The sequence below is a fragment of the Aulonocara stuartgranti genome (genome assembly GCF_965226115.1).
Source record: "Aulonocara stuartgranti genome assembly, chromosome: 8".
NCBI lineage: Eukaryota > Metazoa > Chordata > Actinopteri > Cichliformes > Cichlidae > Aulonocara > Aulonocara stuartgranti.
In genome coordinates this window covers 26,497,638-26,511,612 of record NC_138959.1, presented here as the reverse complement: position 1 = coordinate 26,511,612, position 13,975 = coordinate 26,497,638, and the positions used below count along the sequence as shown (strand labels likewise).

The 13,975-nt window shown below is 43.3% G+C and overlaps 1 protein-coding gene across 3 annotated transcripts in view; it reads right to left on the bottom strand.

Annotated features, from left to right (window-relative positions):
• Positions 1-50: 50 nt before the first annotated feature.
• Positions 51-13,975, bottom strand: part of LOC309712921 (uncharacterized protein MYH16) — a 61,711-nt gene continuing 47,786 nt past the window's right edge. For all 3 annotated transcript variants that reach the window (XM_082544130.1, XM_082544129.1, XM_082544128.1), the window contains exons 7-23: positions 13,442-13,498; positions 8,332-8,418; positions 7,950-8,195; positions 7,722-7,839; positions 6,465-6,592; positions 5,325-5,521; positions 5,085-5,217; positions 4,780-4,996; positions 4,556-4,692; positions 4,359-4,462; positions 3,592-3,784; positions 3,312-3,515; positions 3,104-3,229; positions 2,840-3,010; positions 1,958-2,158; positions 1,722-1,868; positions 51-1,598 (exon numbers count right to left, since the gene is read on the bottom strand). In XM_082544130.1, coding sequence (XP_082400256.1) covers positions 1,446-1,598; positions 1,722-1,868; positions 1,958-2,158; positions 2,840-3,010; positions 3,104-3,229; positions 3,312-3,515; positions 3,592-3,784; positions 4,359-4,462; positions 4,556-4,692; positions 4,780-4,996; positions 5,085-5,217; positions 5,325-5,521; positions 6,465-6,592; positions 7,722-7,839; positions 7,950-8,195; positions 8,332-8,418; positions 13,442-13,498 — 2,619 coding nt within the window. In that variant the 3' untranslated portion in view covers positions 51-1,445. The remainder of the gene's footprint in view (positions 1,599-1,721; positions 1,869-1,957; positions 2,159-2,839; positions 3,011-3,103; positions 3,230-3,311; positions 3,516-3,591; positions 3,785-4,358; positions 4,463-4,555; positions 4,693-4,779; positions 4,997-5,084; positions 5,218-5,324; positions 5,522-6,464; positions 6,593-7,721; positions 7,840-7,949; positions 8,196-8,331; positions 8,419-13,441; positions 13,499-13,975) is intronic.

Below are 13,975 nucleotides of genomic sequence, written 5' to 3'. Positions count from 1 at the left end.
TGTGGTTTGTTTGTTTCCAAAAAATGAAGAAAAAAAGCAAGAAAACAGAGTTAATGGGGAAAAAAAGGTCTTTTATTTCCTTAAAAAACATATTTTTACATTCAACAGCATATTTGGTCAGGTCTTGTTACAGGTTTAGTCAGTGAAAAGTTCAGACAGATGCATTTGAAATCTGAAAATACACTGACATTAATGGCCTAAACTACTCCATGTGCTGACAGCACCCCAGCAGCACTTTATGATAGTGACTGAAGTCATTTATAAGGCAAAAGTTAATCATGAAAAAAAGTGTTTTGTATTTAAGTCACCACTTATGTACGGACTCAAAAACTTCCCTTTAGCCTCTCGCATGTATGGTTTAATAAATACTGCAGCCAGTTTGAACCTTATTTATCTTAAAGGTTGTCACGCATTTGCTTAAATGAAGGAAATCTTGACCACAAACAGTAGTTTCCTGATGATCACATCGGAAAAAGAGAGCCGGAATAAATACAAAATGCAGATTTTAAATAATGAGCTTATTTACTAAGAGGAACAACATCCTTCCTGGAAATGTATGAAAAACGCTCCATCCCAAGTAACTGCCCCTCAAACCACTTACTATGTTTGAGGGGCAGTTACTTTTTCACATAGCCCCTGGTGCTTTTGTTTACTTTTTTCCTTAATAAATGAAATCATCATGTAAAAACTGTATTTTCTGTTTACTTCAGTTACTTTTGTCCACGTGTGTTTGATCTGAAACATGCATGTGTGACAAATATTTGAAAATCTAAGAAATCAGGAAGTGACAGGCAAAAAAAAAAAAAAAAGAAATCAGGAAGTGTAAATACTAATGCTAGCAGGCTTGATTAGCAAGCTGCATCCATAAACTCTGCATGTTTACAGAAAGAGAAGGATATCTGCTAAAGCACAAATGTCTGGAATAGTCTCAGCCACCCCGTATATATGTCAGTACAGTAAAGTTGCACATTTTGATTTGGAAGTCTGTAGTGGATTGACTTGCTTTTTGAACAGCCTCATGTGGCCATTAGAGGAACTGCAGTTTCTGGGTGCCAGTTTTATTTTCTAACTATTGATGCTTTGTCTTGTCTGGCTTTTTATGTATTAAACAAATACAATATCTCATATAAAATGGTGTGTTCCAGACTGAGAATCAGCCTGAGGATTGTTCTTTAGATATTTGGAAATTTGGAACACTTAGAAATACATTTATTAGTTTTTACATACAAATGTTACAGTATAAATGGATAAAAAGGGGATATAAAGCTGGAATGTGTCAGGGCTATGAGCTTTCACTCAGAGAGGAAGCCACAAGTACATTGTAGACAACTCAACAGGAATGTACAGCATACACAAAAAAAAGTCAGGCTCCACCCATGGTTTCAAACTTCATACTGTACCATGCTTCACTTCTGGGGGACGATGGTGAAATTGAAGCCATGCTCCTAATCAATCATGAGCTTCTTGAGGGAGTTGAGATAGGCTGGGATGAGGGAGCTGACTGACTCCTCGTCATCGTTGAGGATCTTCTCTCCTCCGCCTTCTGAGCCCACTGAACTGGGTGACCGGACTCGGCCTGGGTACGGAGTGCTGTAACCCTGTTAGAACAGACACAGGCCTTAGAGTCAGAACAAGTACTTAGTAGAAGAGGCTAACATGGAGTTATTATTTAATAAACCGCGTAATACACCTGATAATATACTGTTCCAGAGAATACTTACGGAGGAGTATCCCTTGCCGAAGCTTCCTCTGTTCTTGGTCCTAATCTTGGTGAGCGCTGATTCAGCAATGTCCGCCCTCTCTTCGGCATCATCCAGCTCGTGCACGGTCTTCCTGTACTTTGCCAGGTTCATGTTAGCTTGTTCCTCCTGAAGTGACAGCAGTGTGAGTTATTTTAAAAAGCCCACAAACACCATGCTTGGAAACGTGTTCAGAGTAAGAGGATGAGGTGACGTACCGCCTCCTCTACTTGTCTCTTGTAGGCCTTCATCTTGTTTTGCAGCCTCTCCACCAGCTCCTGCATCCTCTGCTGGTTCTTCTGGTCCTCCTCCGACTGGAACAGCAGTTCCTTCAGCCGACGCTCGTTCTTCCGCAGCGTCTTCACCGTCTCAGCGTGCCGCTTTTGTTCAGAGTCCAGCTCCAGCTCCAGCTCCTTCACCTGCATGCAAAGAGTATCTACTATTGTGTGCAGGAAGGCTTCATATTTATCCACTGAGTGTTTAGTGAAGACACACTCTGTTACAATTTGTTATTTGTCAAAAGTTCCATAAAAGCAGAAATGTACTGCAGGCCAGACAACCAATACTCAATAACATACAGCTCATAACTTTGTTTTGTCATATTTCTGCATATACCAGTGTGCTACATGCAAAGGCATGTGCAAATGGCTAGCCACTAGCATGTAAATATAAATCCTTAATCCTCTAATTAGTTTTTATATCATCTTATTATATTGTAAAAATAAAGAATGGTTTAGAAACATCACTTTTAGGAGGATTTTCTTGCAGGTCTGACTTTTTATGATTTTATGTACTTTAGGGTAACGGTTCAAATAAGTTCCAGGAGGCAGCATTTTCATGAAGCCTGCCCTGTAGCAAGATTTTCTTCTGGAAGAAATTTAAACTACAGCAGTATTGATTATTAATCGACTTTACACATTGAATTACTTTATAAGTCTAACAGGTAAGTACTTCTTCTGTGCAGACACTTACAGCAGGGATACTCGTGACCACACTAGCTAAAGTAACTGCACATATCCCAGAGCAGTTGCTTCACAGCGCCAACATTGTGAGGCTAAAAAGAAGCGACAGTTCAGGCATTCTGACATGTTTGTGTGTACCTTTCCCTCCAGCTTCTGGATGATCTTCTTTCCTCCTTTCAGAGCCATCTGCTCAGCTTCCTCCAGTCTGCTGCTCATCTCTTTGATCTGGGCTTCCAGTCCTTTCTTCACTCTCTCCAGGTGGAGCGTGTGCTCCTGCTCTAGACGCAGCTCCTCCCCAACTCGTGCAAGCTTACAGAACAGAACATCCGTTTCCAGCGTTACCGACCTCGTCTGTATTAATCTGCTGTGTGCTTCGACATGGAGTCATCTCATGTGTTTTACCTCACAGGTGGCCTTCTTAGCTTTGTCTGTGCATCCTCTCATCTCGGCCTGGAGCTCCTCGTGCTCCTGCTGCACAGTCTGGAGATCCACCTCCAGCTTCCTCCTCCCGCTGAGAGCCGACTGGAACTGGACACACATCAGGAAGTCTGTGAGTGTATGTGGGTCCGGTTAGAATGAGTGAAACAGAAGCGGAGGCACTGTGTAATACCTGGTTGTTGAGATCGCTGTATTTCTCCCCGGACTCTTGCAGTTCTATCTCCAGAGCCTTTCGGGCCCTCTCGGCGCTCTCCAGGGCCGCGTGGGTCCCCTCACCCTCGCTGACCAGCAGAGAGCAGCGTCGCTCCATGGCCACCTGCTCCTCCCTGCACTCCTCGTGGCTCCTCACTTCCTCCTCCAGCTGAGCCTGCAGCTCCTGTGACAGACACTTGCTCTGTGAGCAGGGTGGTGTAGAAAACACTTACTGTACTTGCCGAATGTTGTGAGCAGACCTTGATCTGTTGCTGCATCTTCTTGCTGTTCTTGCTGAGCTCTGTGTTGCTCTTGGTGAGCAGGTCCACCTGCAGTTCCAGCTCATTGATGTCAGCCTCCAGTTTCTTCTTCAGTTTCAGTGCCTCCGACTTCCCTTTCACCTCTACATCCAGACTGGCCTGCAGGGATTCTAACGCCCTCTGGTGGCTTTTTCTAACGTTGGGCATGAGGGAACAAGATGAAAAACATTGTCTTAGATAAACAGCAAAATAAAGATGGCATATAAGTGCCAAAAATGAGCTCTAATGGCCACTTAAGGGTTCTGTTCATTCTCCTCTGTGTTCATGAATCTTTAGCTTTCATAAAAACTTTGAGAAAAAGTTCTGTTCTAGATTTAGATGCTTACTTAAGTAAACAAATTAAGAAGCTAATGATTATGCTCATCAGAGTTAGCCACTTGGACTTGGAGCGTACACCTGGTAGTTGGGCTGGATCAAGGCTCTTACCAAAAACCAGCTGCTCTAGATTTGGCTGGACTAGACCACGAGCACCTCTTTCAAAGGGTCTCAGTGTGGCTTATTTGGTTTGCACTAGAGTGCAATTACCATGTTCACTTCTGCACAAACGAACCACATCAAGGGGGAAAGTTACCCAAAGTTTAAATAGACTAAACCCTGTTCCAGTGTCATGTGTAACTGTGTATTATCTGCAAACTTTAAAAAGAAACATTATGGTGGAGAAAAACAGAATGCAGAGAAACATGAAGGATGAGAGGAAGCTGAGGTACCTCGCAGCCTCCGCCTCTTCCTCCTTCTCCTGTAGTCGGCGCTCCAGGTCTGCTTTCGCCTGAGACAACTCGAGCTGCAGCCTCAGCACTTTGGTCTCCTCAGCCTGGCAAAACGGGAGGAATGAAGAAGAAACGCACAATTTACAAACGACAAGCTTCAAATATTGGAGCAAATCTAGACTTGATAAAGCACTCACCTCCAGTGCGGCCTCAGATTCCTCCAGCGAGGCCTGGAGCTCTTCTTTCTCCATCTCAATTTTCTTTTTTGCTTTCTGGAGCTCATGCACGCTCTTGCCTCCATCGGACAGCTGCTCTGTCAGGTCTGCTACCTCCTCTGTGGGACAAAGAAGAAGTTGCATATGAGGCAATCCAAGACAGGCAGCTGTATGTTCATTCAGCCCTCACATGTGTGCCGTCATACCCTGGTAGGCCTTGTTCTCCCTGCGCAGAGCCTCTAGCTGCTCCAGAGTCTCTTCATGAGCCGTCTTGAGTTTGAAGAGCTCGCTGGCATGTTGCCTGCTCTCCTTCTGGCAGCCCTCTACCTCGGCCACCAGCTCCTCACACTTCTCTTTCCAGTCTCCAAGCTGCTTTTCCAGGACCCTCTGCTTCTTATCCAGAGCCTGCCCACAGCTGCTGGCCTAAGGCAGGGACCATACACTGCTATAACACCAAAGCTTTATGGCAAGGCATCAAATAAATGAGTATATAACGAGCCGCTCTGTCTACCTTCTCCAGGTCCATACAGAGCTCTTCCACCTCTCCCTGCAGCCTCTGCTTGGTTTTCTCCAGTGAGGAACATTTTGCCTGGGTGGCCTCCACGGCCTCCTCAGCCTCCTGAAGCCTGCTTGCCAGCTTCTTCCTGTGACACACGTATGATTTGGACTTCTGAGACACATTACAGGCTCAATTCAAGGCATCACATCTCGTCAGATGAAGATGATAGCTGCCAGTATCAACACCACGTACTTGGTCTCCTCTAGCTCGTCTGCGTGCTGGATGGTGTCGGCCTCGTGTTTGGTCCTCCAGTGCGTCACCTCACTGTTGAGTTTGGAGACGAGGCGCTGCATCTCCTGCTTGCTCTCCTGCTCCTCCTCCAGCTGCTCCCTCAGCACCTCGCAGTCCTGCCGCACTGAGCTCAGAGTGCTGCTGACCCCCTGCTTACACTGGCAACACCAGCGAAGAGACACACTTTGAGCACAGTGTAAAGCCCAGAAATGTAACACAAATCTGTGCTAACACACTGACTCACTTCACTCATGGTTGTTAAAAGGTTTTTTAACCTGTTTGGAGAACAAGCACAATATAAAAGCTGAACTAACGTACAAAGCTTTGATAAAATGACACATCCGTTTGGGACATAGAGGTGTCGGTTAGTCTTCACTCGTACTGCCCATCTTTTTGTCTCTTCTTGATTACACTCACTATTTGTATGTCTATATACTGCATATTTAAAATTGCATATTTGAAACATTTCATATGCTGAGAGTAAAGTGTACCAGTGTCAAATTCCTTGTTTGTGTACACAAACTTAGCCGAATAAAGGTGATTCTGATTCTGATCATCTATGATTGCATGCATAATACTCTTCTTAGACTAGGAGGCTCACACTCACACTTCCCCATTACCTTTCACCAGGCCGACTAAATCCGAAGATTGTCCATTAATCAACCTTGACACTCATTTCCACCTGCTTCATCCTGTCTGCAGTTTCTTCTTCACCTCTCCTGTGCACAGTAGAGGTGCACTTGCCTGTTACTTTGGATGGTTGACCCGAGGTGTTTAAAATCATCCACCTACAATACCTCTGCACTTGTGTCTCCAGCATCCCACCTGCCTCGCTCTCATTCCCATGCACATAGATTCTGTCTTGCTTCTTCTGACTTTCTCTCCAGCACACATCTCCACCTCTCCAGACTCTCTCCCAAATCTTACCAAAAACAATCAGTCTAATAGCCTCACAAAGGCAACCACATTCACAGAACACGCTATAATAGTAGAAACGTTTTAAATACTAAGTTTGTGTAACTAACTCTATTGAATAAGCCTACTTTAAACTGCAAAACAGACAAAAAGTATGTGTTTTTGCTTTATGTTCAAAACACAGACCTTGACCTCCTCATCAAGCTGTTTCTTCAGCTCCTCCACTTGTGACTGGAGGAGAGTCTTGGATCGGGTCAGCTGGCTCACTCTGGTCTCTGCCTCCTCCATCTGTCGACTCACGTCGGCATTATCAGCTGACAGGACACACAGGAGCACCGGTTAATGATGCACTGTAGCATGCAGCAGAATTCAGGCACCATACACAAACAATGGGATTATTTAGCTACAAAAGGCAGATGCAGTTTAAGACGTTCATATAGAATAGCAACGTGGTGGCAAAGCAAAGACACATCTTCCAGGAAGTTACATTTATTTTATTTCAGTGGTTGAAACAAAATATTTCATATTATTATGAGCTCACATGGGAGAAATGCAAAAAGAGCTGTGTAATGTCTTAGTGTAGCATAAAATGCTGTGTCAAATAGACACCATGTCAGTGTCTCTGCGAGACTTCTTGGAGACATTTTCACTAGAAAACCTGGAGACAAGGTCCTCAGAGTCTTAAATGAAAGATGTGATCGTGTTGCATTAGAGGACACATCTGCAGTTTTTTGGTGCTTTACTCTCATTTGGGATTTGCTCTAATTTTGATTGACCTTCCTTCCTGCTTTGGTAAACTTAATGTAATTAAAATGTACGTATGCATACTTGATCTTATCCTAACAACACATTCGTTTTCTGCCTAAATAGTTTGCTTTTTAGATCTTTTCCCAAATCTCCTGAGGACAAGTGGTCAGGAGGGCTTAGTCAGTCAGGTTTGTCGTTGGCAAAATATAAAAGAAAGAATTACTCAAAAATTTTTTAGAAATTACTGACAGTCTTTTTTCCCAACAACGGATCTTTTTTATTCTTAAAATATGAATATGAAATATGAGTTCATACCACCACCGTCTTTTGTGTCAATCGTTAACTAGTTGTCATCAAAATAAATTATTTTTACATGCACAAAATCTACTGGGAGCCAGTTTTAGTGAATTAAGGCTGCATGTAACATCCCGGAGAAGATCACTTTAACCTTAAAGTATATGCATCAAGCTTTGCCTACTTGTAAGACAGAAAGAAACTGATTAAGAAAACTTGCAACTGGGTTTGTACCTTGCTCAAGGACATTAGGCATGCAGACTGGGATCGAACCACTAACCTTCCAGTGAGTAGCTGATCTGCTCTAACGCCTGAGCCACAGCCACTGACAGGATGGGACAATGGGATTTCTGAATGACTTTCTGTAATTGCTCATGTCCCACAGGTGTAACATTGTTTTACCTGTGAGCCTGTTCTTGGCCACGCTGATCTCAGTGAGCGTCCTCTGCAGGTCGTCTCCTCTCCTGTTGGCCTCAGACAGCTGCTCCTCCAGCTTCTTCATCTGGCTGTCAGAGGATGCCTGGGGCACAGTAACATCACAGCACATTAGGTCACGCTCATCACAAAAGTCTGTGACGTTGCTGTCTTGTTCAAAATACAGATAAGGTCCATGTGATCTCAGATCCTGACCTTGGCCTTCTGTAAACTGTCCAGTGAAGCAGCTAGGTCATCCACCTCCATCCTCAGGTTCTGCTTCTCCTTATCCAGTTTGGCTCTGGTCCTCTGCAGAGCTTCACACTGCTCTGTGAGCTCTGTGACGGCGTCGCTGTGCCGCTTCCTCAGAGACACAGCCTGAGCTTCAGACTGGGCAGAGGACTCCTCCAAGTCTCGTCTCAGGCGCTGCAGCTCTGCATCTCGCTTCTTGTTCACCTCCATCTGTTCGACACACACAGGAAGTAATTTAAGTTAGATTTTCTAGGGCATTTAGCTGTACAATCTGGGATTATTTATGAGGGAAATTATGTAGTCCAGAAGTGTGCAGCTCGACAGTGTTTGTGTACTGGTAGTTTACCTGTGAGGCGGTGACTCCTCCTGCTTCTTCAAGGCGATCTGTGAGATCATCCAGTTCTCTGGTGAGATCAGCTCTCTGCTTCTCCACCTGCCATGAACACAACAGTTAAAGAAGGATATCGGACAACAAAATTATACAATATAATGCAAAGATTTCTGGGTAAAAGTGCCGTGAGCTATCTGTCCATCATTATGGGATCTGAAACCCTTTATACTCTTTATACTTTGGCTCTTTACCTCACTTTGATTCACCCTTCTTCTTACTATGTTTTGGTTTGAACCACTCATCAGTAATAAAGCAACAATAATGGGCAAAAGGAAGCTAAAGGATTCAAACCAGAGAAACTCTACAGTTACCTCCCAGTGACTCCTTTCACTACCAGTGACTCCTTTCACTACCAGTGACTCCTTTCTCATTATATCTACTGAAAACTGAAGGACTTAATGAAATGAATGAGAATCTGCATCTCTATGTCTGAGGCCTCTGTCCTCAGCTGGAAAAGGTTGTAGCGTCCTCTCTGGGTCAGGGACAAATTGCTGCTCCAAGTGATGGAGTTCAAGTATCTCAGGTCGTTGTTTAAGAGCGAGCGGGAGACTGACAGACGGATTGGGGCCACAGCTGCAGTGATGTGGACGAGCGTAAAAGTGAAGCTGTTGATTTAGAGATTGTGGATACCTGCACCAGAAATGAGCTTTCTCTGACAGGTGGCTGGTGTCTCTCTTACAGACAGGGTGAGGATTTCAGTTATTCAGAGGGGCTCTGAGTAGAAAGAAGCTATCTGAGGTGGTTCAGGCATCACCCACCAGGCGAAGGCCTCAGGGCAAACCCAGGACACGCTGGAGAGATTACATCTCTTGGCTGGCGTGGGAATACCTTGGTTCCCCCTGGATAAGCTAAAGATGGTGGCTAAGGACAGGGACGTTTTGGCTTATATACTTAGGTAGCAGCCCCCAGCACTAGATAAACAGAAGATGGATTGACAACAACCAAAAAGTCCTAAAACTTAAGTGGCTTACTGAAGCAGTATCAGCATATATACCCAAACTTTTTCTAGATTTCTGGTAACGCTTTTGATATAATATAAATAAAGTACTAAGAATAGATATGTTCTGACATTATGAGACACATAAGATCATTAACTATGATTACCTTCTACAAACAAAATCTCGGCTCCACTAGTAGAAGAAAACTGATTATATATCAGTTTATACACAGTGTAATAAAACTTGACAGTACATACCCTCATCTCATGCTCAAACATGGAACAGCACACATGGAATGAGTTTATTATACTGGTCCATTATATGCACAAACAACAACTGGTGCTCTGTAATTAAAAACACTTATTTTTTATACACGTGTTTTACAGCCAGTTTAACGACAGCCGTAGATGTTGAGACTGATCCACAAAAGCCGGAGTCTCGGGGCCCCCTGATGGAAGCAATGAGGCACGGCCGTCAGCACACTTCAGCCAGAAAATAGATGACTCTCACTGGGGGCCTCCTCTTCCACCCCCTACTCCTCCAGCTAAATCTTCAAAAAACAGCTCACACCTGAACCCAGCCCTTTGTGTCCACACGCTGGCTCTGTGTCGAGGGTTAACACTGTGCGGAGGTGGAATGGAAGGTCAGTGCTCCTAAAGTGCCCTTCTGTTAGAGATAGGAGATTTATCTTCATTTGCACAAGAGCATGAAGGAGTAGGAGTGTGTCTCTGTGCAGTCAGCCAATTTGTGTTTGCATAAGTGATTTCTAGTGTTCATTTACTCAGTCTCCAAAAACTAAACCCCTGACTGGTGAGATGTTCTATCCTGAAACAAAACTAAATGTATGTTTACTTCAATGGTTTTAATCTTATTGTCCAAAAAGATACAGGTTTGTATACGTCTCTTTTTCTATATTAGAGAAGTATATATGCTATAGTAAGTAAGTATATATTGAAAGAGCCAAATGCTTTCTCCAAAGTTAGTCTTTATACAATACAACATGTCCATCATCTTCTGTAAGTTACAAGCAGGGACCAATTTAACACAAAAATGAGATAATTTCAATGAAAGTCCTGCTAGTGACAGTTTAGCATGACTTATTTTTTCCTCAGAGATGTAACATTCGGTCCACTTTGCTTGATTTCAGTCACATGATGTCTACTTGTTCACCTATTGGATATCACATGTACAAGACAGCTGGCCAATGTGCGATCAGAAAGTGAGAGAGATCTTAATTTTCACACACCCATCTTGTTGGCTAATGTCTCGAAAAGTTCAGGGCTGTAGTTCACGTGTCCGGTATTTCAAGTAATTCAATGGTTGGTGTACACAATCCATCCAAAATCCACGCAGAAAGGTCAGCAATGTTCAATGTTGGGATTTGATTGAAACTGAAGGGTAGAAAAATTGCCTTTTAAAAATGTTTGTGTGAAACTTTTGCCTTCGTGATTTCTAATCTGCCACCACAAAGCTTTTTGTTACATGGCAGCAGTATTATGTGCTATCCCAAAAAGAGGAAACAATAGCTATTGACTGTCCAGAAGCTTGTATAAGTACATTCACTATGCAGCAAATATGTAAATGCCATTAATAAAATTTTTAAATCTCAGGGAAAGCCATCCAGTTCAGTCTGTCAAGAACAAGGGTAATGTTCAGAGCTGGAGTCACTACAGAGGGATAGAATTGATGAGAAATACCATTAAGCCATGGGAAAGAGTCGTTGAACCTAGCTTAAATAGAGGTGTGGCTATCAGTGAGCAGAAGTATGGCTTCATGCCCCGAAAGAGCACTACAGGTGTGATGCTTGCTTTCAGAGTGTTCATGGAGAAGTACTGAAAAGGTGTCTTTGTCTTTGTGGATTCTGAGACAGCATATGATTGGGTGCCAAGAGAGGAGCTGTGAGACTGCATGGCACAGAAGTATGTTAGGGTGGTGCAGGACATATGTATGGTAGGAGTGAAAGATGGAGGTAAGATTATATCAAAGAACTGGTGAGCTCCTTCTTGGTTCCAATTATGATGGACAGTTTGACATGTTTGGAGAGGGTGAGGCTAGGCAGAGCTGAAGATGTTCAGAATTTCATTAAGAGTGAACAAGATGAGAAATGAGTACGTCAGAAGAACAGCTCAGGTTGAGCAGTTTGGAGACAAAGTTAAGGGAGACAAGGTTGAGGTTGTTTTTAGATGTGCAGAGTGGGATTGTGGGTATACTGGCCAAAGGATATATGGATATAGTGAAGGAGGATATGCAGAGGTTTGGTGTGATAGAGGATGATGTTATGGATAGGGTGAGGCACAATATCTGCTGGGGCGAGGGAACATCTGGGACAAGAACCAAGCAAATTTATTATTTTGGCTCTGATCTGATCAGATCTAATCTCATAAAAATGTTAGCGAGTACCCAGAGCAGAATATTACACTTAGTAAAGAATGGCAATGTTGGGGGTTTTAAGCATAGCATCAAGTGCCATTTGCAGCTTGCTGCTCCTAAATCGTGAAGCAGCTTTACTTTTCACATTAGGACATCATCTGCATCAGATATTAAAAAAATTATACTGAATAAATTTGACTTTAATTGCTAATAAATTAGCAATATTAGCTATCAAGACATTGGTAGCTTGTTGGTTTCCATGAATTGGCTACTTTGGGCATCTGTCGCAAGCAAAAACAGTGAAAAACAATTTAAAGTTGCGTCTTTGGCAAGATAATTGTGAGGTCATACTTATCTGTTTTAATTCCTGACTGCATCAAAACTATAAGGATTCACTTAGTAAACCCAAGATAAAAAGCAAAGGAGCTAAACAATTTGACAACCCTTAAGCTTAAACTGGATAATAACCGAGAGCTTATATAAATAACCCCTTTCATATTTTACGTAGTCACCTGACTTTTAAGTTAATTTTTGTTGTTCATGTTTCTATGGAGAATGTGTGATTTCCAGTTTAAAGATAAAGTGTTTGTGTACTGACTGAATGCTATGCATACTATGTGTGTTCTATGTGTGTTCCTGGGTGTGTGAGAACATGCTACTTTACAATTATATAGTGTGTGTGAGCGTCTGTGTGTGAGCGTGTGTGTGTGTGAGCGTGTGTGTGTAAAACCGCATGGCATTCCAGACGGGAGAGGATCCTAGAAAAAACAGTGCTGTCTGTCAGCCTCTATCTCATAATTCTATCTCCCCAGTGCGACCCGAGGAGCAGAGCCTAACAATAGCGAACCTGTCTGCAGCAAAGGTATGCTGTATTTGAGCTGCTCTGAAGACGGAGGAACAGATAAAGACCTTGCATGTCTCTGCCTGCCTCTTCGCTGCTCTGCAGCTTCAGAGGCTGAAGGGGTCTCAGCTAGCACCATTAAGAATACCACCCAGAGTGGGGAAAAACACACCCTCAGGCCAGCTGTCACTCTATTTGCCACTTGGAGTGAAATATATGCCTTTGCATTTCTGCCTTTTCCTATTGTAACTACAGTACGCTCTTAAGTCATGCTAGCACACACATACTATAAGTCCTTGTTTGAAACAGCAAGCACTTAAAGAGCCACCTTGGTATCAGCTTTTTATGACAAAGACATGCTCCTTTGAAAAAGTTATGCATTAGAAAGAAGTCATCTGGGACACTTTATTGCAGTCAAATGTAAGATGGATGGAAAAAATGCCCTATTCTTCCACTTGAAGGAGCAAGGCAAAGGGCTTACAGAAGGTGCACTGATATGGGTGTGTGAAGACAGAGAACGATCTGGGAAAGTAAGAAAAAGGAAAAAGGACGTCGGGGCTCCCTCCACGCCTATGGGTTCCCTCTATGTTAATCAGAAACACAAGGTCTCTTCAACCCCCTTTTATTATCACAGGTGCAGATAGTTTGGGGTGACCAGAGGCACAGCACCAGCACATGTACCCCACCAGCTGCCAGCACATCAGCACTGTTTTCGTCTGTTCTTCTTCATTTACCGTCCCCTTCAATCTTTAAACTGCTCTAAGCACCACAGGCCTGAACATTAGAGCCGAACCAAGTTATCTGGTTTCCTCTTATCTACCCCAAAGAAGGACAGACAGATTTAACTGCTCTTTGTTTCATGTGCACTAAAGAGCGAAGCCACACAGTTCCTCATAAGTGTGTAGATATACAGTACCTTGGCTCTCATGGTCCGCTCTGCTTCCAGCTCCTCCTCCAGCTCTTCGATGCGAGCCTAATGAGAGATATTGAAATGGATGAAGGTGCATACTTAAAAAAACCAAAACAAGAAAACTTAATTTGCTTTCAGTACCACAGGCCTGAACATTGAACTAATAAAATACAATAAAACATGGGGAGGATATTTCCTCTGCTTTCACAGTACATGTGTAATTTTGACAGAGAACAAACGGGGCGTCATCTCCACAGACTGTTTGCTATTTCAAGGCAGCACTTGTGTGTGTGGTGAGTCCTTCTCATACACTCCACTTTCTGTAGGGATTTGGCACGCCTCTGGCTTTTTTCCTCAGGTAGCAATTTAGAGCAAGAATGTCCTGTAGGCACCGTCATTATCTGTATTTTGACCCCAGGCTGGGTGTGCTATGTCCGGTCACCGAGACCAAAAATCATCAGCACTGCCATTTCCATGAAATTCGAAGAATTTTTGTTGTGTTTTTTCTTTTTGTTCTGTTTTGGGGTTTTTTTGCTCTTG